Source organism: Drosophila ananassae, chromosome 3R, assembly GCF_017639315.1.
Source record: "Drosophila ananassae strain 14024-0371.13 chromosome 3R, ASM1763931v2, whole genome shotgun sequence".
Lineage (NCBI taxonomy): Eukaryota > Metazoa > Arthropoda > Insecta > Diptera > Drosophilidae > Drosophila > Drosophila ananassae.
The window spans coordinates 20,570,604-20,596,623 of NC_057930.1; the positions used below are offsets into that span (position 1 = coordinate 20,570,604).

The window sequence follows — 26,020 nt, forward strand, 5'->3', positions numbered from 1 at the left end:
GTACTACATCTCAGATATAAAGCTTTATTTAAAGAGAAATTATAAGAGAGGAGCTCGTAAGCTTCAGATAACAACACTCAACCGCCGTAAACAAAAACACATTCATTCCGAAAGGTTGGTCAGCACCACAAAGATGAAACTGGAAGTCCTATGTTTGGAAGACCTGCAGGCATTTCAAAGTCTCTACAAACAATGTTGGCCAAAGTACTGTCAGGAGTATTACTGCCTGAACTTTATTGAATTCCTCAAACAAGAACCCCACATCAAGAACTTGAAACTATTTACGTTGGACACAACGCAGGCCAGAGAGGAGGGTCTTTTCGTTATAGTGGTGAGTTCCATACGAGTTCTATATGAAAGCACTCTTTACTTGAATTTTTGCAACCCGTTTCGTTTGCTCATTTGTTAGGATCGCTATCAACTTTTTGTGGGAGGTCTGAACAACACAAACGGGCTTTTACAGAAAGCACTGGATTTATTGGACTGGTCTAATGGCTTCAAGTGCAGTTCTATACCAGCCCGACATATCTCCGCCTTGGAGCAAGTAGTGGAGTCGAAGAAGCTAAGTTTGATATTCAAGGATCCAACAGAGCTTTTTTATATGACGGCAAAGGAGGCTCTCAAGCTAAAAGTCGAGTAAGAAAAACAGTAATTTGTTAAGGACTCCCTCCCGTTTTATTATTAACATTCCATAGACCACCGAGCGGATTCTATTTTAAAAGATTGAGTGTGGCAGATGCTTCTTTGGTAAATGATGAATGGCCCAATCACCACTTGGGTTCATTATACTTTATTGAGAGACAGATTCGAATGTGTGTCAGTGTAGGACTCTACGAAGAACACAGTCATCAACTGGTGGCCTGGTGCATAAGGTAAGTAAATATCGAGTAGGTCGCAGTAGTTAGAATATGAATTCATGGATGAATATTTTCAGATTACAAGGCGGGTACCTGGGAGCCTTGCAGGTCAAGGAATCGCACAAGCGCCGAGGCTTTGGTAGTCTGGTGACAAGAGAGATATCCCACATCCTAGCCTCCCACGGTCATGACGTCATGGCGTTGGTAGGCCCCAACAATAAAGCCTCATGCGGAATGTTCACCAAGCTAGGCTTCACTGTAATCGACCAGTGTGTTTGGCTCAGGACGGAGCCAACGAATGGCCCTTTCACCTGGCCCGATGGGGAATAGACACTCTGACATCGTTTTGAAAGCGGAACGCGGCTTGCCTCCACAATATTGTACAAAAAAATAAAAGAATATGCAATAAGAAAGTAAATTTTAAAACTATTCTGATTCCAAATCAGTTTTACGCGGTTTATTTTAAATAAATTGAAGGGTGACCAGACACCACGAAGAAAAAAATACTTATTTATCTACTAATTTATACCAATGGTCCACTGTTGACTATATCTGTCAGTTTAACTGACAGCTGTCTAAATGGTATCCCTACTGCTATAAATTTTAAATTTAAATATGTGAACCGTTATATTATTTTCTGCTAATAATCTTAAACGCTATAAAATGCGGTTAACCTATAAGAATCAGCCTTAAAGTTTAATTATTCCATTAAACTTCCATTCCAAACTTTCCATTAAACGAGAGCGATTAATATAGGTTTCTCCGCCAATTCAATCCATGTTGCTAATTGATATCTAGCTCGAAGTAAACACTTAGTCACTGCTTTGGTGCACTACGAACCAACTTAGCTCTCCGTAACTGAACTGGCTTAGATTAACTTTAAAGGTTTAGCTGGAAAAGCTTTTGCAACTTTGTTGGCCAACTTGGTTTGCGATAAAGCTCAACTCCGACCGGTCTTTTGCTCACTGGGAATCGAATTTTGGTATAAAAGGTAGATGTTGTAGAATTTTCAGCTCATTTAAAGTTTTTGTGCCGTTTTGTGTGCTTTTTGAGTGGTATGTAAATCTGAAAGAAACATATATTTAAAAGATCCTGAAAGAAGTTTGTTCTGTTCTCATATGATCCATAAAGAAATACAAAAAAAATATGAGAACAAGTTGAAATCTTGAATTAAAAATTCACTTTTTATAATATTAACTTGGAATCATTCTTTAAAATAAAATAAAAATATTGCAGAACTAGATTTAAAATAGTAGTTAAACATTATTGCAAAATTTAAATTTTCAAACCGTTTTTGGATTATAGTTTTCATTGTTTAAGAGTTGAATGAAAAACTTCAAGCTTCAGTAAGTTCCATCCCGGCAATTTGATAATAATAATATTTGTCGAACCATTACAAAAGCAAACTAATTGAGGCCTCGTAATGACAGACACAGAAATACGCAAAATAAAAAAAATTAAACAACTATGGAGATCTTAACTCGACAAATTCGGCAACCGGTTGGACAAAGGCCCATAAATACACAGAAAAAATAAACAAAAATGAAAAAAATCACCAACTGCGAGACTTGTCGTAGACCAATGCTGAACTTTAGCATATTGCAAGACAAATCGGGGCTTGTCTTACAAGGTCTATTCGAATCTAAGCTCCGTCCATAGCAGGTCGACGATCAATCAGATCGAGATCCCTCCAAACCACCTTGAACTTGAGGTTCGATCGAGGAAGTACTCAGAGGTACATGTCTCTATTGTGCACGTTTCTTAAATTGTCACACACTTATATCTTTTGAATCGAACGGTAATGACAGTCTTAAAATAATTATAAAATCGCTCTTCTATGGAAATGTACTGAAAACTTGTTTTGCGCCTTAAAAACTTTTCGTTTGTGGCCGAAAAACCAGTTTGATGATTTTGAAAAATCCTCTTTAATCAACATGCAACTTGACCAATTTTATAATTGTATAAAATATCTTTTTCTTTTCTCTTCTCTGTTCTGCGAATCCGAAGATTTACGAGCAAAGCGTGATTGAATTGTTAAATTCGTGCGAAGTTACTTAAATATTTAAATGCGTTTTTTGAATCTTTGTTTCGCTGACAAAGTTTTTAAAGATGCTGGCAAAGTTACTTCTAGGTCTAACATCGTTTAGAAGCAAAAACTGAAAACTGTCAACTGTCAAGGCTGTGTTTTGGAACATGTATTGTACATATATGTACAGATACCAACAACAGAAACTAAAAAAAACTGCATAATAAAGTTGGCGTTGACAAACTGCATAATCAAGAGCTGGTTTTCAATATGTTTGTAACTGCCTACGTAAATGTTAAGTTTTGAAAAAAAATACTAAAACAATGTCTCGCGATCCAAGGCCAGAAAAAAAGTCTCACTTGAGTGCAAATGTTAATTAATTAATTTATGAAAAACTATGGAAGGTAATTGCCTTTTATCTAAATAGCATGCAAAAAGTAGCCAAGACAATAAATTTAACGGAAATGCTTTACCAGTTTAATAACCAGTTTATTTCGATTAAAAAACTTAAAAGGCTTCAATTCTTAAGGGCTTTTATACAAATTTTATAATATAAAGTTTAATATAAAGTTTATAATATAAAGTAATTTTTCTGATCTGTAAAAAATTATAATAAAATACAGAACAATTAGATGAGAAAACTATCTTCCCAACGAACAATGGATATAAATTAATGGATTATTAATCTACTCCAACCCTTGATTATTTTTTGCAGTTAATATGTTCCGTCTAGTGGTGCTCGCAGCCTGCCTGGCCATCAGTGTCCACGCCTACTCCGATGGTGCTCCAAAGGCAGCCTGCCGGGATCTGACTCCCCAGCACGGAGCCAAGCTGCAAACTGCCAAGCCACCTTACAGCTTCTCCGGACCGTCGCACGTGCGCAATGACCAGAAACTGACCTTGACCCTGGGCGGTGATGAGTTCCTCGGCTTCATGATCCAGGCCCGCGATGGCCAGAACCGTGTGGTTGGCCAGTTCACGGTGGTGGACGACGCCCACTCCCAGACCCTGGATTGCTCCAGCAAGGATGACACTCTGACCCATCTGAAGGCCAAAAAGGAGAGCCCGATCCAGGGAATCACCTTCGAGTGGACTCCTCCAGCTGGATACAAAGGAAACGTCAAGTTCATGGCCACCGTGGTTCAGACCGGATTTGTTTACTGGGTGGGTCGCGTCACCAAGGATATCGATGTGGAGTAGGCGGATTGTGTCTCAGAGCCTGTGATAGAATTTTTTGATTTGTTTAAAAAATCTGCAGTTCAATGCTTACGGTTATGTTCCAAGCAGCCTTGGAGCTTAGTATTTTCTGAAAAAAATAAAGTCTAAAGAAGTTTGTTGAGAAACCTGACATAGTTTTTTACTTTAGGGGGTTTAATTTTAAGGGAGATTAATTTATGGATACTATTTCATTCATAACAAGGTTTTTAAATGTATTTCAAAAACGAAATCTATTGAAATACTAGGAAATAATAGTTTTTTAATTATTTTTAAGCTTTGTTCCTTGACCTTGTTTTTGAAGATAACAAAATGTTAATCTCTCAATATTTTTTAGTTAAACATAATTGGGCTTAAGATAATAAGGTTTTAATACCCATTTAGACGTCTATAAGAAACATTCTCAAGAAATTTCCGATAAATCGGTCAAGATGAAGCTAAGAGATCGAAGATATCGTTTTTAAAATATGTGTTTCGAGAAAAAACCTTATCCATTCTATCCAGCATGAATGACGCTCCAGAAAAATTCTTATATTTTACAAATTATTTGAGTTTTGAAAATCATTCTTTTTAGATACATATTAAATAGTTTTTATTAATAAAATTGAACAAAAAAAAGTATTTTGTTTTTTGTCTACACTAGGCAACCCCCTCAAGAGTCAGCTGTTAGCCTAGTGCAACAAGTTGGCAGCCCCAACACAACGCCGGTCAAAACCAAAACTGTTTTATAATTTATATTAGATCGGCCAAAACACATTGGAATGTTGCGGAATTTGCTGCGCAGCTTTGAAACTGTGCTGCGACTGCCAGCAGCCACGAATGCAGCTCCAATATCCTGCAGCAGGCGCCTCCTTTTCTCCCAATACGAGTTCGAGGGCCATGCGAGGCCCAGAAAGTCTCCTCTGGCGGCCACCGCCACAACAAACGCTCCGTTCAGTGGCAGCGAGACAGACAGCGAGTATTTGCCTTATAAACTGGAGCAGGAGACGGGCACCAAGTCCAGTACTTTAGTGGAAGCACTAAGGGAAAGGTTCCGCTTTACGGAAGCAGAGCTACAGCGGATTATGAGCGATGAGACAGTGCACCGAAACTACCGTGGACGTTCTTTGATTTCGACGATGGATACATTGTTGCTGGAGGGCGTGGAAAGACGTAGCTTTGTGGAGTACCCCTGGTTGTTGTCCCTGGATAACAGTAAGTCTGCATAGAGATAAAAACCTATTTTACTTCTCCCCTTTTTAGAGCGCCTGGAACTCAAGCTGCAGCTTATCAAGTCCATGGATATGCAGGACATTAATGACTTTGTACCCTTCCTGCGCCTCACAGTGCCCAGGCTTAGGAAGCTGGTGAGCGCCTTGTACTCCGAAAGGAACACCATTCCCCAGGGAAACCGGGTGTACTACATCAGCGAGAAGCTACAAGTCAGCCCGAAAATTGTCACTAAATATCTGTCAAAACGACTCTTTATCCTGGAAATGCCCTACGAGATGTTCGAGAAGAACCTGCACTACATGATAGAGTACAATGTGTCGCCTATCAACATCCTCAAGGACCTCTGGGCCTTTCGTTATACACCAAAGTCTGTTCAACTGCGGTTGGAGAGAGCTAAGCGGGCCAAAAAGGACAAGATAATGCCGTGGATGGTCCGCTGTCCAGAGCCTATACTACAACGCTCACTCAAGCTTTCCTTGGACGAGCTGCAGGTTCTGGGTAATTTCTCATCCGTGGTCGAGTACATCGCACATCGTTTGCAATTTACGGTGAACGAGGCCAAGGCGATCATGGACAAACATCCCCAAGTGCACACAGTGCGGGTGACAAAGGTAAGTTTAAGAGCTTGCCAGATAATGATAATTCACTATTTTCATCTTAGATCAAAGAAGTTTTGGACTATTTGCTGGAGGAGGCCAAGTTTACAAGAATAGAGATCGCCCAAGTGCCTCGAATCCTGTGCCACAGTCTGAAAACAACCAAGGAGCGCATGGAGGAGCTAAAGTCGCACGGATGTCGTCCTAGCTCTCTGGTTATTTTATGTCGCAGTCGCCGAGAGTATGATAAGTTTCTAAGGCACTGGATTGGCATGGCCAGAGACCCCGATACCACTCCAGATCAATAAATTCCTAGAGTTGAGTGTGATTGAGCGTTAAGTTTGTGACTTGAAAGTAATAAATTTAATGAAAGAAATGCAAAAATGGATCATTACGATTAATTCTTGACTCTTTGGGTCACATTTATTGCAGATAGCAACAGGATTACACATTTAAATACTTTCTTAAGACATAAATAATTATTTGAAACATCTATAATTGATTTAAATATTTTGCTTAGCTAACATTTAAATACGACTTGTGCTCCTTTTGAATACCATTGCGTAGTTGTACTTCAACAGAGAGTAGCAGTTTGACTTGTGTATGGCTTTACAGCTAGAGAAGACATGGAGTAAGCGCAGCCAACAGATCCTAGCTTAAAAGTATACATAAAGCTATAGATTTTAATACCATCCATCAGTTGCTTCGGATTAAGCTCGTTTCCACATTCAACCTCGAAAAAAAGGTAATAAACTAAGGGCTAAAACATGTTTGTGCTGGCTTAGAAGTATCTTTGGTTGTGTAGCACGTGAAGAAGAAACTTGGGATTAGATTGTACTCTTTCCTTTCTGACTTAGTCGCGCTGGGCACGCCGCCTCTCCAGAGCTACCTGCATCGACCAGATGCTCAATGGTCTCATGTAGCCAATGGAGCGGTATCTCTTCTCGCCGTAAAGAGCCTCCGGAGTTTCGAAATTCATGCCGATGCGCTGCGAGATTGTCTTGTACATGCCGCCTGCGGTTTGGAAAGCCTCCTCGAACATCCCCTCCTGGATCATGGTGGCCGCAAGGGCGTAGACCACACCTGGCCACACCTCTTCAGATTGGATGTTGCTGTTGTCCACATGACCAGGCTTTGAGGGATCGCTGGCATTGGCGATAAAGCCATTGGCCGCACCAATGTTGCCGTCGTGGAAGCCCATCACATTGTTGTCGTAGATCCTCTTCAGGGCCGTGCGGACATTTTCTTTTGGATAGATCTCGTAGTCGAATCCGCAGGACTTCAGATACCAATGGCCGCAAAGCTGATCGGCCATAATGGTATCCCGGTGACCATGCGACAAATCAAACCTGTAGTAGCTACCGTTCCAGAGCTTCTCCTCCAGCGACCGCTTGCCCTTTTCCAGGATGTCCTGATACCGCATGCAGTCATTGGGCTGGTCGAGAATCGTAGCCATGGCCGACATGGCCTGTAACGCGGCCAACCAGAGTCCAGAGCAGTAAGAACTGGGGCCATCCATCACCCAGGAGTCGTAGGTCTGGTCCGGCATCTTGGTGTTCTCGATTAGGCCATCATTGTCCTTGTCGTACTCAATGGTTCGTTCCATGATCGCCTTGCAGGAGGCATACATGGCCTTGAGGTAGCCGATAGCGTCCATCAGATAGACCCTTCCATTGGTCTCATTAATGTACATGGAGGCAGATTTGCGGTTCTCTGAAAAAGAGTTTGTAGGATAATGGAAGGAAGGATAATCTGATAACTGATAATGAACCTACGCTTTTTCTCATCCGATGAATTTTTGCGTTTGTTATCCTGGCTATACATCTCGTACAGGCTCTCCTTGTCTATGAACTCGATGGAGCTGAACTTGCTGGCATTGTCGGCCTGGGCCTGGGCAAGTTCGTTGAGGACGTAGTAGTCCCGGTAGACCTGCAGCACAAACTTGGTATTGAGATCCTTCCAATCATTCACATCGTGAATGTTGTAGCAGTTGATTAGAGTAAAGGGTTCTGGAACGAAAGTATCCTTAAGGTAAGCAAGAAATTCGTAGATTTCAAAAACTTACCTTCATCTGGATCACCCAAGTCGTGGGGGACACAGTTCTTGACCTTCCTTGGCATCACCTTACCATCGTACAGCATCTTCCTGGTGTCGGTCAGGTCGGCAGCAATAGCATCCTTGAAGTCGTACTGCAGACTCACCTGCAAGTTCGGCCAGAGATGGGCAAGAGCTGGCGAGGCGTAGAAGTGGACGTCGTAGGTGTTGTACATCCTGTACTCATGCCCTTCCAAGTAGCCAAATCGACCGTAAGCCAGTCTGGGATCATCATAGCTCAGTTCCTTGCCCAAAAAGGAGTCGCACTTGAGCCAAATGGTTCCTCCATCCGAGATGAAGTAGAGTTGATTGAAAATAGCGCACTTGTACCAATCGGGGAGGGTCCTGAAAAAATTAAAGAAGTTAGGCAATCAAGACTTAATAATTCTGGCCTGTGACCTACTCATCATTGAGGATTGGACGCTGCCAAGCATCAATCAATCGCTCCCAACTGGGGTACTGCTTCAGGGCATACTCGCAGATCTTGGGGCCCGACTCGCCGCTGTCATCGAAGTACTTGGTGTAGTAGCGCGTGTGGGTCTGCAACTTTCTGGGGAACTGGATCTTGGGCATGTCCCAGGCCAGTACGAACTCCAGCTTGTGCGAGGCCTTCGGCTTCAGGGCCACCTGGGCACAAACAGCCACACCTATGTCCTTAGCTAAAGTCAAATCATTAAGAAAAAGAATAATTAAAAATCCAGAAAAGAAAACTTATTAAAGGCAGAGACGAGATTAAGCCGAGATATACCCTTGCAGGTAACGGGGTCCATTTAAGGATCGGGTGGAAACTGGCGAAGATATAGCCATAACTGTGGACTCGCTACATTTTTCAAGATTTTAAAAGGGATCGTCCACAAAATTAGAGAAAAAATCTAAAAAATATTTTGTTTCTAGATTTTGATGCAGAGTGGTGGAGAATTGATCAACAAATCGATTAAGGTACTCCGCTCAAGGATCGGGTGAAAACTGGCCAAGATATAGCCATCGCAGGGGGCCAAATTGGGGCTCCATGCATTTTTCAAGATTTTAAAGGGGATCGTCCACAAAATTTGAGAAAAAATCTAACAAATATTTTGTTCCTAGATTTTGATGCAGAATGGTGGAGAATCGATGTACAAATCGATTAAGGTATTCCGCTTGGGTGGAAACTGGCTGGTTACTTACAGTGGAGGGGTATCACTTTACTGCAAGGGTATAAAATGGGGATTCCCTTTAAATTATATTCACAATACTCACTTTTGAGGGTCTCCGGGGTGGGCTGCTCGTTGAGCTGACCGTGCTCCTTGAGCTGGGCCCACAGCTGCTCCCCGTTTCCTGCGGGATCAAACTGAGGGCACCGCGAGATACTGATCTCCGGACGAACCCGGCAGGCCAAATTGTAGCTGCACGGCATCTCGGCTATCTTCTGCCGAATGGCCACGCCCTTGGCATTACCCTCGCTGATCAACTGGGACTCGGCTCCGCCCTCGGCGTCCTGCTTCTTATTTCCAGTGCCGTTCTTGAAGGTAAAAGTGATGGACACCTTGCGCTCCTGGTCGCACACGTTCTCCACATCCCAGACGAAGACGGCGCAGGGCAGACTCGATTCGCGGTACTCGTGCGGTATGACTGGAGACACTTGACGACAAACCAGGCGGACACCGTAGTGGGAGAGATCATACTCGGTCCAGGAGCGCGGATAGAGGCCGGTGTACTGGCACCTCGAGTCCTCGATGTTCGAGTGCCAGGCACTCAGCGGCTGCTTGGTGCGACTGCTGCAATTGGGCAGTTGACATTTAGTTTTCTCCCCATCGGCGTCCGGATCCGCCGGATTACCGCCGCCGCTGCTGCCTCTGGTGCTGGTTATGTGTGAATGGGTTGGGTGGATGGATAGATGGATGGGTGGGTGGATGGTGTGTGTGATTGCGGGTGCGGCAAAGCGGCGTAAAAGCAAACAAAAGCGAAACCAAAGTGCATAAGCCCATAAAAGCCAAAAAACACGCCCATTCCACGCCATTTCCACCATACAGGTTGTCGTTGTGGCAATTAGATAACCCAAAATAACCCGCAATCGGTATCAGAATCAGAATAAAAATCGGTTTCATATATCCAAGTGGTAGTTGTTGTTGATGTTGTCGGTGTTTTTGTTGTTGTCATTAAAAGTTGCGTGTTGGATTATTTGATCAGTTTTGTGCATCAAGAATGAGAGAAAATATTTGAGTTGAAAATTAGTGTCTGAGTTGGAAAACGTTTTTGATTTTTTTGGACACACAGGAACCGCCACCTCTTTTTAAGGCGAGTGTTGGGGTTTAGTTTTGAAGTAATTAGTATAGGAAAGCTGACATCATTTAGCCGGGGTTAAGGTTAACACGTATTTACACTAGAGTGAGTCGGAGGAAGGTAGAGTGCGGAGTTACCTAGACAGGGCTTGGAGAAGAGCTTTAGGAACAGCTAGGGTGTGGTGGAGGTGGTCTACTTCCAAATACTATTAGTTAAAGAACATTATTTAAAAATATATGCTACTATCGTACTGTTCTATATTCTTTAAAATTAATTCAGAAGAGGTCAGAGATCATTAGTTAAAGAAATTTATTTAAAAATGTATACTATTATTGTTTTGTCCTTGTTATATCCTTATATATACTGTGTAATAAAGTCCAATTTAAATTTTATTTACTCTGCTAACTTGAAATGTATTTGAAAAGCCATCATGTCTGGCATAAACTCAAATGAACGGAATGCCAAATGACCCGGATAATATGGACACGCCATGCACTGGAGGTTCATTGTTCCATATGTCGGGGCAGACATCAATAATTCGCTTAGAGAGCTTTTCGAGAGGAATAGCCATCAAGATAATAAGTGAATAACAAACAAAATCAACAGCTAGCTGTCCCCAGGTGAAAAATATATTACATAGCAGGTGAGTTCGAAATGAAAATTAAATTCAAAACATGCAAACAACACGAATCACGCATAACAGAATTCGAGGAAAACGAAAATGAAACCAGTTCTTTGGGTAAATGGAAAGTAAGTGGAAAGTGGCGACAGAATGAAAGTTCGTTTTGGGGGAAAAAGAAAGTTTACCTGCACTTCGAGAGGAGGCTCTGGAAAATGGTGCAACCCTTCGGATCCTTGATGGTTACTATGAACTGATTGGCCTGCACCACATTGTACTCGTAGATCCCGGGTCGCATCTGGAAGCGACAGAACTCCCCGGCATAGCCCCGGCCAATGGTCCCGCCTCCGATTCCACCGATGGGCACTCCATAGATCTGCTTGCCGTTCTCCATGTAGTAGTAGTCCATGTAGACCCGACGACCTTCACGCGACACTTTCCAGTAGTAGGCCGCATATCTGTTCGGGGGATTGGGAGAAGAGCAAATGGAAAGTCAGATTTCAGTTGCTAATGCCTTTTAGGCCCCCATCCCCACTTGTTTTCCCAATCCGATTGCCTGCCCTGACCCCGATGATGTCATAATTGTGTTAGTACTTTCCTCCCCTTTCCACTCAGCTTTCTGGCCGGGGGTTGACCGACACACGCACCCGGCATTCGGGGCTGTTGGAGGCAGTTTAGTGTTCTCCCACCCCCAGGGGGCACTCTTGTGAAGGTCAGCCAGTGTCTCGGTGGTGGCCAAAGTCAAGTGCAAGGCACCAATGCTCGAGGAGGGGACCAAGCATACGGAACTGTTTCGAAATCAATTACTCGGATAACAGTTTACGACACATTTTAAGATGATGTCCAATATGATACTACTTTAAGAGAGTTTAATGTTTAGTGTTTAATGTTCCGAGGCTATTGATTAATTAGGTTTTGTTTAGTTAATAGTTCTCTTTGTTTATTGGCTGTTTAACCCATTTAATTCCTGATATTCCAAACCCACCTTTGCCAAACTCTTCACCAAGCCCATAAAGCAAACACACCTTGAATGTCAACCGTGCAAAATGTTAATTGAATTTACACGACCAGTCTCTATTTGGCAAAGATAATATTCACAAAACTATAAGTTCAAAGATTCAACCAATATTTAGAATTCCATTATCAAAGTTAAGGTATTTAAGCCACCTTTTAAATCAAGCTGCATTTTTAATTAACCTAATGCCAGTTGCACTTCTACCCTTTACATTTTTTAAGCAAAGAGTAATACAAACAGAAAGCACTTCAAGTTTCCGGGGGGGATTCGTATCTGCATCCACTGAAGTATCCAGGAGGTGGGCGAGTCCTCAAAGGGATTTCCGCTTCTGGCATTGAAACAGGATAACGCACAGATGCGCTTCAATTTCATTTATCCAATTATTTTCAATTAAAGAAATTGCATTTTATGGCGCAGATTATTCTCTCCTGTACTGTATCTGTTATCCCTCGGAGAAAAATGCACAACATAACTGCTAATTGAAAAGCTGGTAAAGTCAGCAAACTTCCACTCCGCAGAGGTCAAAGGACTAAGGAATGGCAACTCATTCAGCCCGGGGCTAAGTTGTGGGTGGCTCTACGGACCAACTTTTTAATTAATCTAAGGAAAAGGGTCAACAGTTAACTTGCCAAATTCAAACACAATAAAAGTGTTTAATTGGCAGAAACCCTAAACCCTTCTGACAGAGACGGCGTACAAAATAAATATCCAACACAGCTCCGTCTATCAAGATGGGTTGCTTAATCCAAAAGTGCGACAAATTTACTGACCTCCAGCACGAGGCCAAAATACCAAAGTGATATCTCCATATAAACAGAAAATTTAACCGATACAAAAGGTACAAGAAACATGAGCTGCCTGGGGGGCAGAGTGTCGTAGGTAGTACACAAAACGATTCGCATGAATCACCTCGGGGAGATCTTCTCGGCGTCGCCGGCGCCCACAATGTCGGAGCTGGGTCGGCTCTTTAGCTTGGGATGGACTGCGATGGGCTTGCCCACCGCCACATTCGCCTGCAGATCCTCCTCACAGAGCGCGGAGGCCAGCAGCTGAGCCACGAACTCGGAGCGCTGGGCCAGGAAGGCGGTCTCCTCCGCCGGCGGACGAGACGGTGCGGGCGCTAGGAAGCGGTAGCACAAGTAGCGCTGACGCTCCTGATCCCGCTTCTTAGCCGCCAAGGCAGGCTCCTCCTCGAAGCAGCGCATCAGATTCTCGGCGGCCGCTGCGTTCACAGTCATAATGTCGCCATCCTCCATCGGCACCTCGTTGAAGTCCACGGTGCGCGTGGACAGAACCCGCGAGTGCCCTAAACGCTGATGGCCCATCGGGAACGCACCTCCTCCGCCGGCTGCGGCTAGAGCGTTCTGGTGATAGTTGGACAGCCTGGTGGCCCGATGGCGGTGCTCTCGCACAAGGGAGTCCGTCGGCAGAAGATAGGACCTGGGAACGTGGGATCCGTGGGCTAGGGGGGAAGTAGGTCCGTAGACGTTGATGTTGCGTCCGCCGCCGGAGGCCGCCACCTGACTGCCGCTGCCGTCCAACCAGGGAACCGTACGCAAGCGGGATCGGTGGCCCCTATTAGCAGGACCATGGTACGGCTCCTGGCCAAGTGGTACCACACCGCCATAGTACCGCATCATGTCGTTCACGGTGGGATGGGCCATCAGTGGCTGCGGTTGATGTGGTTGCTGTTGTGGCTGTTGCGGTTGCGGCTGTGGTTGACCAGGAGCTGCGGCATTTGTAGAGGCTCCCGTGGAGGCCACCGTCGGGGGTATGGTTGCACCAAAGGACACATCTCCCGGCGGCGTCATAAAATGGTCTCGTCCCGCCTCTGCAATGGTGAATCGGAAACTCTCCACCTGTGGCACATTCAAGCGCACCCGGTCGTGGCGACGAGTGGAAGCCGCCGTTTCCGAATTCCGGCTACCTCTGTGGCTGTTGGAAACGTTGGTGGTAGTGGAGGAGGCTGCCGATGCGGTAGAGCCGCCAGATCCACCAGCCGCCGTAGCTGCTCGAGCTCTGGAAGCTGCCGTTGTCGTTGTCGTCGATCCGGTTGCTGCCCCCGATGTGGCACCTCGGCGCAGTCGATAGGCCCGCTCCCTGGTCACCTCGTTGCCCTTGGCCACCGACACCTCCGGCTGACCTGCCCTTTTATAGCTACCGTCCGGATTCAGCGGCTCCAGATAGAGATCGAGGGAGCCGTGGGTGCGACTCATTTGCTGGTTACGCGAACTGACCGCCGCCGAAAAGGAGGCCAGCTGCTCGTCCTCCAGAAACAAACGGGCCGCCTGCTGCTGCTCGAAGAGCGTGACCATGGTGGAGACCAGCAGCGGACTGGCGTTGGCATGCTGGGCCGAGACGTGCTCCAGGAAGGTGGACTCGTTGAAGCCCCACTGCTTGCAGTAGGGACAGCGGTAGCTCTGCGGCGGATCGCTGCTGATGTACTCGCCGCCGAAGTACAGCTCCACGTCGGCCGGCGTGTAGACGCACTTCACCGGATGGTCGAACGGATGGGTGGCCGTCGTGAAGTCACTGTCGTAACAGTCCGCGCAAATGTCGAAATCTCGACAGCTCAGGCAGCGGTACAGCCGACCGGTGAATGCCACCTTGCCGCAACCGTTGCAGGCGATGCCTTCGTGGCGATTCATCGCAGGACCAGTAACGGCACCAGCAACCAGCACCATTTACCAGGACCAGTAACAGGACCAGTACCAGTACCAGTACCAGGACCAGTAACACTGAGAATGAGCTGGCGGGGGAGGAGCAGGAGCAGGAGCAGAAGCCCAGCGGCGAGCACAAATTACCCGGTTGGGTTATCTTCAAATCAACAAAAGTACACAACGTTCTCTCGATAGAGTACTTGAACTTCAACTGGGAATGGATTTGAAGTTCTCCGGATCCGGCTAGATCGACTTATTTTTAGAAGCTGACTTGATACAAGTCTCAAGATTTTATTTAAAAAATAAACCGTTTATTATTTTTTTAAGTTTTGTAAAAAATATTGAAAATATAAATGAGATATTGAAATAATACTACCACAAACTTAATGGAATTTTTATAATAACTTCATAATTCCATAATATATCTAGTTAATCGGCCTATTTAGTTTTTAAAAGTGTTTCAAATATCGAAATCCTTCCACTATTTAACTAAATTTTTTCCAAACTTTCTCCCAAAAAATCCTGTTAAATCTGAAAATGACTTCCCCCTTGGGACATGTCATGGAATGAAAATAGTTTTTTAATTGAATTGCAACCGAGGCACCCAACTAAGACCCGAATCGACCGTGTTTCATGTACATTTCTCCATTTGTAGTTTGGTTCGGGCCGGGCCGGAGACTCACTTCATGTTCCACACAATTTGTGAAATTGTTTGAGAAAAGTTTGCCAGGTCAGCGTGGGTCAAGTGATGGGTTGGCCGGGGAGGAAAGGTGAGCCGGAGGAGGAGGATGAAGAGTGGACTAGTCACAAATTGCTTGTGGCAAGTAACAAATGAAGTTGGCCGGCTGACGTGGTCTGGGTATACCTGCGATAAATTGCTGTCTCCAATTAATATATAACTTAGTTGTCGTGGGAATTAGATAACTTTAATTGAGGAAGGGGACACGCTTAGTGAACTTAATCATCATCAAAAACTTTTGGTATAAATATTAAAAGATAAACACTTGAAGGAGAAGAGAAGATTGCAAGTCAGAAGTACAAAATTGTGTATCAGTCGGATTGGAGCGAACTCCCGCCAGACTTCATCTATAAATATCTAATCTCGGGGGCATCCGTACTTTCAACAGAACCAACTCCGGCGGGAATTCAAAAATAAACAAAAAGCGACAACAAATTGAAAGGCAACAGCGAGAAAAAAAAGTCTTTCAAATAAAATATTCTTCTCGGAGGGCGATAGCCTGCCATCTTGCCACAAAATTTTCATTTTCGACATGGAAAAACAATAACGAAAAGTGCTCCTCCGTCTGGCATATGACTGGAAAATGAAATGTGTTATTATCCATTTACGAATGCACATGACTCGAAGGAATCCCGGGCCATTCACAGATTTGTTTTCGCCTGTACTGGCAAATTGAGGATGCTCTGAAGTCGTCCACGAGGAGGCTCCAAGACAAGTATCTGTATCTGTATGCCTTGTATGACTTGGCGGGATCTCGGTGGGTGGGTGGTTGGTTGGAGGCCCTGTAGTATCTGCAAATTGTACACAACGCCTTGGGAGCCTGCCAAAAGCATTTGATGTGTGACAGACATGCCGGGATGGATTCGGGGCAGGAGTTGGGTGATTCGTGTACATTATATGCTTTCCCCCGACTGGCGCCGCTACTTTCCGGGGCAGGGAACACACCCAATTTGATTCGAAGGAAGACGCTGTGGGTCTGGAATTGTGTGAAAAGTAGTTGGCAATCAGGAAAAGGAAATTGCAGGAAGTGTGTCATCAAAGTTACATTGAACTCGTCGTGCTTGGATTCTCCAAAAGAAGGGAATCCATGAATTCCAAGCAAGTGACACAATTTCGGACACTAATGCTTTTTTTTCTGTGATTTTTTATGAGGCATTTATTTAATCAGTTCTTTTCATAAAAAACGCCACTGTCATCATGTCGAGCTTTATGTTAGCTTATCGGCGCAATAGGAGCACTCTCCCAGGCTGCAGAATCGTCAACCTTGATGAGGCCTCTCTAATCGCTCGAGTTTTATATGCCATTGCATTGTATAATAATAATAATTGAATCAAGCCATATACGCTAATGCTGACAGAGCTTCAGTGACATGAATACAAATACTCAAAATTATAGAGAGCGGCTGTAAGATAGGTCAGTTTTGGCATTACCAGATAAGCCAGATTCAGCTGGGTGACTCCATAAATCGAAGACCCCCCTAGGAGGCCATCAACGTTTAATGTTTTCAAAACTTATCTTTCCTCTATTACCAAAAAAATAAAACAGAAAAGCGACTACCCAGCATGATAAAGCAGGAGGATCTTAACGAGGTTTTGGCAGCCACGAGGTAGTAAATGATAAACATTTTATCACTTTTTTACTTTAGTTGGGGTACCCCTTATCTGAATGAGGGCTAATATAAATATTGAGCAACGTCACGGAAAAGGGCGAGTTTCAAAAACTAACCAAATCTTAAATGGAACTTTTGGATGAAGTCTTTAGCCTGATTACTTATTTAGGTCTTAAAACCAACTAATCTAATCGAACAGGGCCTCTTGTTTTAAAAACAAAGGTACAATTATATTAAAGACTAACATTTTAATGCTGTGAGTAACCCTTATCAGTCAAATATTAAACAGGCCATCATGATAACTGATAAACGAGTTTTGTTAAAATTTTAGATTATACAAAAATGAAAAATCTATGAAGCTTGAAAGTTTGAAACCTTAGTCATAATTTCTTTTTATAAATTGTAGACTGTCCCCTCGATAAGACTGATAAATAATCCCTAATTTGTGAAATGTTCAGTGCCCATATAGAAGGAGAGTTCGTTGCACTTCCTGGGCGGTTTGTTGGGTCAGTTCATGCTGTGATTCTACGGAGGAATACAAAGTGCGGGCTTAGCTGAATAAGCCAGTCAAAGGAGCACCCAAGCTCCATGCTCCACAAAAAAGTTAACTCTTGTGTGAGCGTTTTTGTGTGTTGGCTCCTTTTCGTTCGTGGCTCCGAAAATGTGGCCAGGACACGCAAGCAGTACGCCCCACTTGGCGCCAATGCGGGCGGACTGTGGGCTTCCGGGGACCAGGAACCGTCGGAGGGGAAACAACAATGGAAACATTGTGGCGCCAAACTATGCGGGTTTTTTTTTCTTGTTGGGTTGTGTGTTTGTTAAGGCAGAGACACAAAAAGGGGAGCAGCATAAAGCTGTGGTTATGACGGAGTAGTGGATTATGTACTGGGGGCCCAGTACAAGGTTGCGGATTGTCAGCGACTACAAAGTACTTCTGTTTAAATGCGTAATTGGCACAACATTTAAATAATATCAAGAGCTGTTTCTTTTTTGTTAAAATGTAATTAAGAGCCCGGGGCTTAGGAAACCATATACATTAATTATGTTATTCCAAATTTATATGATTTCTTTTTAAAGATTAAATTTATTGCTTTTCCAATAACTGGTTTTTGTCCTGCAGATTAAATCCTTGCGTGTGGATGTCCTTTGAGTCCTTTCCGCTGTCAGTTTTAATGACAGTTAGTTGGCACCAAAGACCACAAAAGAATTCAATTTATGAGCCAGGCCAGCGACTGTACTGTGTATACGCCGTTGTCCTGGCCAGGACCTAACGCTATATTTGGCACGCACGAGATATACAGGAGAAGGAAAAAGAGACAGCCAGGCTCAATGTCACTCCTGTTGGGGTATTATTAGGCCGCTTTATTGATTTCGCATTATTGAGTCTTAATTGTGTTCGTATACCACGGCAGGCAGCATCAGAATTCAATTTTTACTCAAATAAATAAAATATGAGTTTTATATTAAGTCTGTTTGTGACTTTAAGGGTATTAAATATATACAAATAATGTCCTTCGTAACTCCTTAATTATTTATAGTTGGAGCTGCCTTGAAACACAAGTTAATTGGCTTTTAATTGCTTTTAGGATATTGTTTCACAAAAATGGAGTACTTATTCCCCAAAAGTTATTTCTTTCTTTTGGAAAGTTTCTAAACTAAACTTCAGAAACTGAAAGTAATTTATAAAGAAATTATAACACAAAAATAACCTATATTTCATTTTTTATTATTAACTTATTCTAATAACTTATACTAAAATATTATTTTTATAAAAGAACAAAATTATTATCCCATCTGCTCCTTTATTGAAGTCGCACTGTAACTATTTTTGATGACTGCATCTCACCTGCACACTAGCGGTACCATGGGCAACGTCTGCCTAATGGAGGCCCGCACATTTTGGATCCTCTTCTCCGGCCACACATGATTGAATCCCAGCTTCAGACCGTACCGGGGCACTGCCGTCACCTCGTTGCTCTCCTCCTGCTGCTCCAGATCCTGGTCCTCCTCCAGCTCCAGTTTCATCTTCTCCTCGAAGACGGCGCTGACAGATTCTGCGATGCCGCCAGCCACTCCGTTTCCGTTCATAATTGGAGCAGCGCCCGCATTTCCATTACCCAATTTTGTCGCTGCTGATGTGTCCGTTGCGGCTGCCATTTCTCTATACGATCGCGTGCTCCCCAATCCGATAATGCTTTAATTCATATTATGCCTATGTCCGATTTATTCCGGGAGCGTCAAAAACGCGCCGACCGTAGCAACCGAAGAAACAACAACAATTGGAGCCCCAGCAGCTGGTCGGCCCATACGGCAGCAGCCCCAAAACGCCAAAATACTAAATTTGAGCTTTAAAAGCTTCAGCTCAGAATATGGTGTGTACTCACTGCCACGCAGCATACATTTTTCAGCGAAATATTAAAGTCATTTATCATTTTATTTATGTTTATTCTTAAATTTGTTTATATCACAAAATTAAAAATCTAGGAAGTATTCTTAGAATGTTTGACGAATTTGTTTAAAATTAATTCTTAGCCCCCGCTTAGAAAGTTAACGCTTTCAGATAAAGTTTACTTTGGTATTTTGCGCGCCAAAAGTCTGAAATTTAAAATATTTGACATTTAAATTATAAAAAATAACAAAACGTGCATGAAATCATTCTTTAAAAATTACTTTTTTAGAATGAGCTTCAAAGAAACCATCCTGCATAATTTATTTATGTATTTAAACTAATTGTAATCACAAAAACACTTATGGTAAAAAAGGAAGAGAAAAAATTATTAAGAAAAATAACGTTTTTAAATAATCACAAAATTTATTACATAGTGTGCATGGTGTAATGCCTATTCCATTGACTTTACGTACTTGGGGCAGTAACATTTCTTACGGTATTTTGTCGAGGCCTTCGACGTTGGCGAAGTGGGTTCCTCGACGGGGTCTACCACCACCTCCTCGGGATGGGCCTTTTCATTGCACTTGGCCGTCATAAAGTTAAAGAAGTCAATGTTACGGACATGGGAGTAGAACTGGTCCTTAAACTGGAAGTAGTTTGGATACACCTTGTGCTTCAGCATGGCCAAGTAGAGGCTGAGACGCTGTTGCTCCATGAACTTCCTGCGCCGCATCTCCTCGTGATGGTTCTTCCAGCTTCGCTTGCTGATTTCCTGCTGCACCAACAGACGCAGTCGAGGATGCAGATGGAACAACACCGCCCTGAAAGAAGATACATTAATCCTTAATAAATTTAATAACCCATGAAATGGGACTCACTCATTGAAGCGATATCGCTGCTTCCTAAACTTGATCCTGTCAAATTCATTCACAAACTGATATATCCTATCAGTATTGGCCAGTTGTGCTGGTATCTCCACAAATATCCTAAAATGTACAGATTTTTATTAACTATATTCCTTGTTCCTCAGTACTTACTTTGCTTTTAGCACCAAGGGAAACTCCTCAGTTGGTGGTGCCTTCTTATAGAGTGGGAAACGGGGAAACTTCACCAGATCCTCGTTGAACCAAGGGTAGTTGTTTTTCATCTTGTTATCCACCGAAATTAGTTCATGTGCGTCGATAAAGTAGTTTCCAGCACAAAAGTTGTACTTTCCCAGAGGAGGGACCGCTTTCATCAACTCGAAACCTTTCTTTTGACATTGGGAATCCAAACTCTCCAGGAAATAGAGAGTGCGCCATTTGGGGCAGAAACAATTGATGAAACTGGTTAGCTCTTCAATCCATTTCCGGAAAATAGTGGAAAGGCTTTCTGAGTAATTAACCTCCAATACAATGTTGTCGCTGAAATATATTTTTTAGAAAGATTTTTAAAAAAGACCCATAGTTCATCTGAAGATATACTTACCGCACCATTAAGTCGCACTTTGCGTTCTCATCGCATCCAAACTTCCTCAACTGAGTTTGTATGGTGGTCCGATCCTCGAACACATGCACCAGCAGATTATTGCATTCAATCTCCACACAGGTGCGATCCAGAATGTCCGGCACATCCAGCAACTGCTCCTCCGATCCGATGGGTGATTCGCTGGACGGGGCATCTGGTTCGGAGAGAAAGCGTTTCTTCCGCGTCCATTCATCGGAATCGGCACTGGACGACGGCATATCCGGTGGGATATCAGTATAGTTCCTGAACTCACTATCACTTATGGAAATCGGAATTTCGGTCAGCAGGGAGCTCTTAAATATTCTCAGCTTCATATTGTCACAGGTACTGACTGAGGTCTCGATGTTAAGGTCCACTTTTGTGATGTGATTGAAGTTGAACTGGATGCTGGAGTAGATTTTGTGGAACATCGCAAAGGTGTTCGGCATATATGTTATATAACTCATGTCAAAGACGACTTCCCCCTCCTCCTCCTCTATCGGACATTCGCTGATGGAGCGCACCTTATCTGGGGCAGTCTGGGACACTGTTTCAATCGTCTGGGAATCGACAAACGATTGATCGAAGGGTAGACCATCGGGAGCATTGATGTATATGGTGCCTCTCTATGAATAAAATAAAATAATATTTAAGATAAGAAACAGTATTAAGGAAGTAATTTAGTACCGACTGCACCTGCTCCTCTTCCACACTGGAGTGCCTGTGAGAGCTGCTAGAGGTGATTTCCATATCAATATCATCCCTTTCCGTGCCCGGATCCCAGCCCTCGACCGTGCCCGATTTGATACAGGTACCGTCGCTGTGATAGCATCGTAGCTCGCCCACAGTCCAGATCATCTTGACGCCGTCGTCTCGCATCGAGTAGGCTTCGTTGACGTAGTAGTCGTGCCACTCTGTGTTCCGGTAGGGCTTGCCACACCAGATCTTCCCATCCCGCTGCACATGCACCACGCTGCCCAGCGTGGTTATCAGCTTCAGGTGGCGGTAACTGAGCTTGTACAAAGCCATGATGAAGTTAAGAAAGTTCAGCTCGAACTCAACACTGGCGAACAGGGCGGCGTACTGTTTGCTCTTGGCCAGACGATTCTTCCTCGCCCCCGCGTTCGATCCACTCTGCTTGGAGATCATGCTCTGCATGGATGGCCGCATAATGGATTCCGCTCCGGCAGCTACACGAGTGCTCTCCCTGCGCTTCTTCTTGTGGCACTTGCTCTTGTCATCGGTGGGAATGGGCTTGTAGCTGCTGTACGTAGACTGGGTGGAGCAGGCGTTGATGAACTCCGAGTTCAGTTCCTCCTCCTCCTCGTTCTCCGCATCTGTCAAGCTGTAAAGGTAATAAACCTCGCCATTATACCGCATAATTACAACAGTATCGGTGTTTTGGTAGAAAGAAATCACACAACCATAAGGGGTGCATATACGACGACTCTCGTCTAGTTCATTCTCCTGAGGGATTGAAAGGAATCAATGGAGTATATAGGAGATGTGATCTATAAGAACTACAAACCTGATATTGCCACAGATGCTCCGCATGGGTGTCGTGGCAGTAGGTGCTGAGGCCGTTGGGATAGTTAAGCACCGCCTTGGCACACTCCAGTTCCTTGGGCATGGCCCGCAGGCTAATCCCATTCTTGGACTCGATGCGGACACAGGCGTCGGTGGCAAGGACATTGAGCGATGGGTTCCGGAAGTGCACATGCTGATCGCCCACCTCGAGCGACAGACACTTGTTCATTTGACGAAAGTTCCACTTCTCCTCGTACAAGGTGACTCGGCCCTCCTCAAAGAAGTACCTCGAGGTCTTGGTCTTGATCGTCTGGCGGGTATCATCCAAGTTGTATCCCTTTAGCATGGGATGATCTAGACCCAATCCTGCACTTTGATAAATCGAATCGCCTAAGTTTGTGGGCCTAAATTCTTCCGCAAAAAAGGCAGAGGGCCGCATAGCTTTTGAGCCCAGGGTGTCACCCCTCGCCATGGAGGCCGTGGTGGAATGTTTTCGGTTACCCGCCACAGAATCAAATTCCCGCGATGAATCAACAGGTTCTTTAGCTTTCTTTTGTTTGCCCTTGATCGACTTCGGCCGCACAAAGATATTGGGATCTATGGTAACGCGATCAGGGCCCTCGCTGCATTTCACGAAGATGGGCTCCCCCGAATTCAGCACTGTGGCCTGGCTCATGTTGGCTGAAGTCAAGCTCTCCTGCATTTCACTAAACTTCTGGGGAGTGACGAAATCCTCCAGGAACTGCTCCATCTCATAGAGGGTAAAGTCCCGGAAGCAAAGTCGCGTAGGGATAACTGTCTGTTTCTCCTGCTCGAAGACCTCGTTCAGGCCCCGACGAAAGGTGTAGAGCTGGACATTCGGACGCACCTCCTCCACGGTAAATTCGTCATAGTCGTTCACCAGGTGAATGAGTCTCTGTGTCACCGAGTCATCCGTGAGGTACAGCTGGGCGTACTTGGGCAGATAGATCGGTTCCGGGTCGCCGTTGTAGGGTTGTACGTTAATAGCATTGGTAATATAGCCGGAGGTGAAGTAACGTCGCATCAGATTGTACTCCAGGCAGCCGTGGTAGATGTTCCGCATCAGGCCCTGGTCCATGTACGAGAGCAGGCTGGTCAGCAGATCATTGGACTCCTCCAGGAATATCCGATCATTTTTGGGCAGTTTTACGATACTCTTGAAGGCATTGGCGTACACCTTGACCTTATCTAGAACCCTGGTCTGAACCGCCGGCGTCGGATTGGCCAGCAGCAGGACCTCCGTCTCGGTCATTAGCTCGCGGGGATTGCCGAAGGTGCTCATTAGGGACTCCACGTAGAGGTAGACGGTGCCATCATCATCTCGGGCAGCCGGCATCTGGGCCTTAAGGTAGTGACCCTGAATGCTAAGCGACTCCACAACGTGAAAAGCGTCCTGCAACTGAAGGGACGGGTCCATCTTAACGTCAGTCTCCTGGTAGCATTCAACGTAATAGCGTCGGTACCAGTCCCTCAGCGTCTCCACGTCGTACATGTACCAGCTCAGTTGATCAAAGATGTCGTTGGAAAACTTGGTCGCCATGCAGGCAGACATCTGGGGCAATTTCTGCTGAAAGATTCCCACCGGCTTCACGGGAGTCCGTTTCCGCAACGAATGGATGTCCCGCTGGATGGTCGCCACCGCCGCCTGAAGCTCTCGTTCGCGACGAGGCCGTGGCACCAGCATATCGTAAGCACTGTCTTCCGGAAGGAAATGGATGATAGCCCGGAGGGGTTGCTCATAGGACAGCAGGGTCCTGTAGAAATCGTTGTCCATTTGACCGATGATCAGGATCAACATTTTGGTGTACACGGGATTATCCTTAATGTACTGGCGGTTTTGGAATGGAATATAATGTAGAAACCTTAGTGTCTCAACTCCCAACCAAAACTCACCTCATGATGCAACACCTTGGCCCCCTTCCCCACCTTGTGGTGTTCCTTGGCGTTGACGGAAGTGCAATGGAGCTTCTCAAGACGCAGTTTCTCGGATCCCTTGGCCGTTTTGGGTTTGGCGGTATTAGAACCCCTTTTGGTCTCACCGGGCTTACCCTTAGCGCGATTCGAGGTAAGGTTCTTGAGCTGCGCTGGAATGTTCTTCTGCCAGTAGTTGTAGAGATCGAAGTTCGCCTCAGCATCGATGGTTTTGGTTACCCTTTCGTACTCTTCTAAGCAACTCTCAATGCCGGCCAAGGTAATGGAAATGGGATCCACCGGCTTCATCGATCCTGAAATGTTTCCAGTTGGGTTAAGTTTTTTGTCCAATATTGAGTATCTATAGGAGTACTAACCTAACGTCTTCCTGCTCCTTGAAAAGCGTTCGTTGTGCTGAGTGGAGGCCAATATCTCCTTTTTCAAGTCGATCACGAAAACAGCCCGTCGTGTCCCGCTAATCACCCTCTTCACAAACTCTTCCTGGACCGCCTTCAGTCCATTGTCGTAGAAGTTGACGCAGTAGATGAAGTGACCAATGTCGGGGGTTCCTTGAAGTACCTGGGTCCGCCGGCTGCTTCGTATTGATCTGGCAATACTCATTCTGTGTCAGATGTATGTATATAAAATATGTTTGTACCGGAGTTATAGGCTTTTTATAAACTTATGATCTCATCAGGTGAAGGATAACACCCAGAAGAAGATACTTCTCATATCGAAAGTATTTTCCCATAATATCTTATTAAGAAACCCTTGTAATAAAATAGTCTCATTATTTAATTGGTGTATATTTTTAATATATAACTTCTTATTTAATTTGAATCTTAAGCTTTGAACGGACTGTCGCATTAACAGGAAACATGGGACCATGTCCTGGCACAATAAAGTCACAAACTTCTGCCATTTTACTACGCTCCTCCACCTGCCGCTTTGCATCCTCACTGCCGGCATTCCTCCAAATACTATCGTCGTCTATGTCCTCCTGACGCTCGAAGAGATCTCCGGTTATGCCGACGGTTCCACCAAGCTGAGAGTTGGTGACAATAACCGAAACGCAACTGAGAGTGTGCCCTGGCGTCCTCCTGACTAGTACCTCCTTATTTGAGTCCAGAGCGAGCTCCTCTGCTTCATCGCCGCTGCCAAAGTGATCCAAGTAAAGATCGCGATTCGAGGCGCAAGCGCCAACTAAATGCATTCGCGCCGTCTGAAACAGGTAGTTGCATCCTATATGGTCAGAGTGTCCGTGGGTACAGACCACCACGTGAATGTCTTTAGGTTCCAGGCCTTGTCCTTGCAGAAGTGTTTTAAGGTGCTCTCCATCCCATGCCGTCATTGTGTCCACAATGACGTTAGTGCCATCCCGACAGCGTATCAGGGTGGAGGTGCAGTTGGCCCTCATATGCGACTCGTTTCCAGAATCCTCATAGGAGTAGCCGTCTTGGAGCACAGTCACCTGGTTATGAGGTGCGAGGTCGCTGGTTGACATTCCAAGGCAGTGTATTTAGTCGAATTTAAATTAAAGTACTTTAATTAAATGAAATCCTTAAAAGGACCTCAAAGCCGGTGTTCCTAGTGGCCAACAAAAAGGTAAACAAAAACAAGAAGGCCAAAACAAAAACAAAACACCAGCTGATTGCCAGGTGCTCAGGAACATGAACTAGTTCTCGACTTAAAAAAATAAATAACTATAGAACTATAGTAAATAACTAAAGTAAATAAAGAAATTATTGTTTTAATAAAGAATTAAATACTTCACCTAAATTTTGAT

The 26,020-nt window shown here is 44.5% G+C and overlaps 7 protein-coding genes across 9 annotated transcripts; 3 read left to right on the forward strand and 4 right to left on the reverse strand.

Annotated features, from left to right (window-relative positions):
- Window positions 1-85: 85 nt before the first annotated feature.
- LOC6497316 lies at window positions 86-1,275 on the forward strand. The gene is made up of 4 exons (XM_001962299.4): window positions 86-331; window positions 410-636; window positions 696-872; window positions 935-1,275. The coding sequence occupies exons 1-4, from the start codon at window positions 134-136 to the stop codon at window positions 1,185-1,187; spliced, it is 855 nt and encodes a 284-aa protein (XP_001962335.1). The 5' UTR covers window positions 86-133; the 3' UTR covers window positions 1,188-1,275.
- A 539-nt stretch (window positions 1,276-1,814) lies between these two features.
- LOC6497317 (defense protein l(2)34Fc) lies at window positions 1,815-4,231 on the forward strand. The gene is made up of 2 exons (XM_001962298.4): window positions 1,815-1,912; window positions 3,599-4,231. Exon 2 carries the CDS (start codon window positions 3,604-3,606, stop codon window positions 4,081-4,083), a length of 480 nt encoding a protein of 159 aa, XP_001962334.1. The 5' UTR covers window positions 1,815-1,912; window positions 3,599-3,603; the 3' UTR covers window positions 4,084-4,231.
- A 516-nt stretch (window positions 4,232-4,747) lies between these two features.
- On the forward strand, window positions 4,748-6,294 carry LOC6497318 (transcription termination factor, mitochondrial). Its single transcript, XM_001962297.4, has 3 exons — window positions 4,748-5,292; window positions 5,341-5,921; window positions 5,972-6,294. Exons 1-3 carry the CDS (start codon window positions 4,860-4,862, stop codon window positions 6,212-6,214), a joined length of 1,257 nt encoding a protein of 418 aa, XP_001962333.1. The 5' UTR covers window positions 4,748-4,859; the 3' UTR covers window positions 6,215-6,294.
- Window positions 6,295-6,297: 3 nt separating this feature from the next.
- Window positions 6,298-19,210, reverse strand: LOC6498224 (non-lysosomal glucosylceramidase). 2 transcript variants are annotated; one of them, XM_014906545.3, is made up of 7 exons: window positions 18,748-19,210; window positions 11,067-11,336; window positions 9,237-9,754; window positions 8,404-8,659; window positions 7,972-8,345; window positions 7,682-7,915; window positions 6,298-7,619 (listed from the first exon to the last, which is right to left on the reverse strand). In XM_014906545.3, exons 1-7 carry the CDS (start codon window positions 19,056-19,058, stop codon window positions 6,760-6,762), a joined length of 2,823 nt encoding a protein of 940 aa, XP_014762031.1. In that variant the 5' UTR covers window positions 19,059-19,210; the 3' UTR covers window positions 6,298-6,759. The 2 variants fall into 2 exon arrangements, with proteins under 2 accessions (XP_014762031.1, XP_001962332.2); XM_001962296.4 differs by having other exon boundaries at window positions 9,237-9,838.
- On the reverse strand, window positions 12,634-14,810 carry LOC6498223. Its single transcript, XM_001962295.4, has one exon. The coding sequence runs from the start codon at window positions 14,575-14,577 to the stop codon at window positions 12,799-12,801; it is 1,779 nt and encodes a 592-aa protein (XP_001962331.2). The 5' UTR covers window positions 14,578-14,810; the 3' UTR covers window positions 12,634-12,798.
- A 483-nt stretch (window positions 19,211-19,693) lies between the features above and the next one.
- On the reverse strand, window positions 19,694-24,938 carry LOC6498221. Of its 2 annotated transcripts, none has more exons than XM_014906544.3 (8): window positions 24,612-24,938; window positions 24,217-24,548; window positions 22,304-24,151; window positions 21,472-22,242; window positions 20,758-21,401; window positions 20,328-20,693; window positions 20,169-20,276; window positions 19,694-20,111 (listed from the first exon to the last, which is right to left on the reverse strand). In XM_014906544.3, exons 1-8 carry the CDS (start codon window positions 24,853-24,855, stop codon window positions 19,742-19,744), a joined length of 4,683 nt encoding a protein of 1,560 aa, XP_014762030.1. In that variant the 5' UTR covers window positions 24,856-24,938; the 3' UTR covers window positions 19,694-19,741. The 2 variants fall into 2 exon arrangements, with proteins under 2 accessions (XP_014762030.1, XP_001962329.1); XM_001962293.4 differs by having other exon boundaries at window positions 21,463-22,242; window positions 24,612-24,937.
- Window positions 24,939-25,023: 85 nt separating this feature from the next.
- LOC6498220 (metallo-beta-lactamase domain-containing protein 1) lies at window positions 25,024-26,020 on the reverse strand. Its single transcript, XM_001962292.4, has one exon. The coding sequence runs from the start codon at window positions 25,736-25,738 to the stop codon at window positions 25,061-25,063; it is 678 nt and encodes a 225-aa protein (XP_001962328.1). The 5' UTR covers window positions 25,739-26,020; the 3' UTR covers window positions 25,024-25,060.

Coding starts and splice junctions, on each gene's coding strand:
- LOC6498220 (XM_001962292.4), bottom strand. CDS start 25,738: ATGTCAACCAGCGACCTCGCACCTCATAACCAGGTGACTGTGCTCCAA.
- LOC6498223 (XM_001962295.4), bottom strand. CDS start 14,577: ATGGTGCTGGTTGCTGGTGCCGTTACTGGTCCTGCGATGAATCGCCAC.
- LOC6498224 (XM_001962296.4), bottom strand. CDS start 19,058: ATGGCAGCCGCAACGGACACATCAGCAGCGACAAAATTGGGTAATGGA. Junction 9,839..11,066: donor AGCCTCCTCTCGAAGTGCAG/GTAAACTTTCTT, acceptor ACACATAACCAG/CACCAGAGGCAGCAGCGGCG. Junction 8,346..8,403: donor CGTCCAATCCTCAATGATGA/GTAGGTCACAGG, acceptor TAATTTTTTCAG/GACCCTCCCCGATTGGTACA.
- LOC6498221 (XM_001962293.4), bottom strand. CDS start 24,855: ATGAGTATTGCCAGATCAATACGAAGCAGCCGGCGGACCCAGGTACTT. Junction 24,549..24,611: donor AAGGAGCAGGAAGACGTTAG/GTTAGTACTCCT, acceptor GAAACATTTCAG/GATCGATGAAGCCGGTGGAT. Junction 20,694..20,757: donor AAGTGCGACTTAATGGTGCG/GTAAGTATATCT, acceptor AATATATTTCAG/CGACAACATTGTATTGGAGG.
- LOC6497316 (XM_001962299.4), top strand. CDS start 134: ATGAAACTGGAAGTCCTATGTTTGGAAGACCTGCAGGCATTTCAAAGT. Junction 332..409: donor AGGGTCTTTTCGTTATAGTG/GTGAGTTCCATA, acceptor CTCATTTGTTAG/GATCGCTATCAACTTTTTGT. Junction 637..695: donor GCTCTCAAGCTAAAAGTCGA/GTAAGAAAAACA, acceptor AACATTCCATAG/ACCACCGAGCGGATTCTATT.
- LOC6497317 (XM_001962298.4), top strand. CDS start 3,604: ATGTTCCGTCTAGTGGTGCTCGCAGCCTGCCTGGCCATCAGTGTCCAC.
- LOC6497318 (XM_001962297.4), top strand. CDS start 4,860: ATGTTGCGGAATTTGCTGCGCAGCTTTGAAACTGTGCTGCGACTGCCA. Junction 5,293..5,340: donor GTTGTTGTCCCTGGATAACA/GTAAGTCTGCAT, acceptor TCCCCTTTTTAG/AGCGCCTGGAACTCAAGCTG. Junction 5,922..5,971: donor ACACAGTGCGGGTGACAAAG/GTAAGTTTAAGA, acceptor TTTTCATCTTAG/ATCAAAGAAGTTTTGGACTA.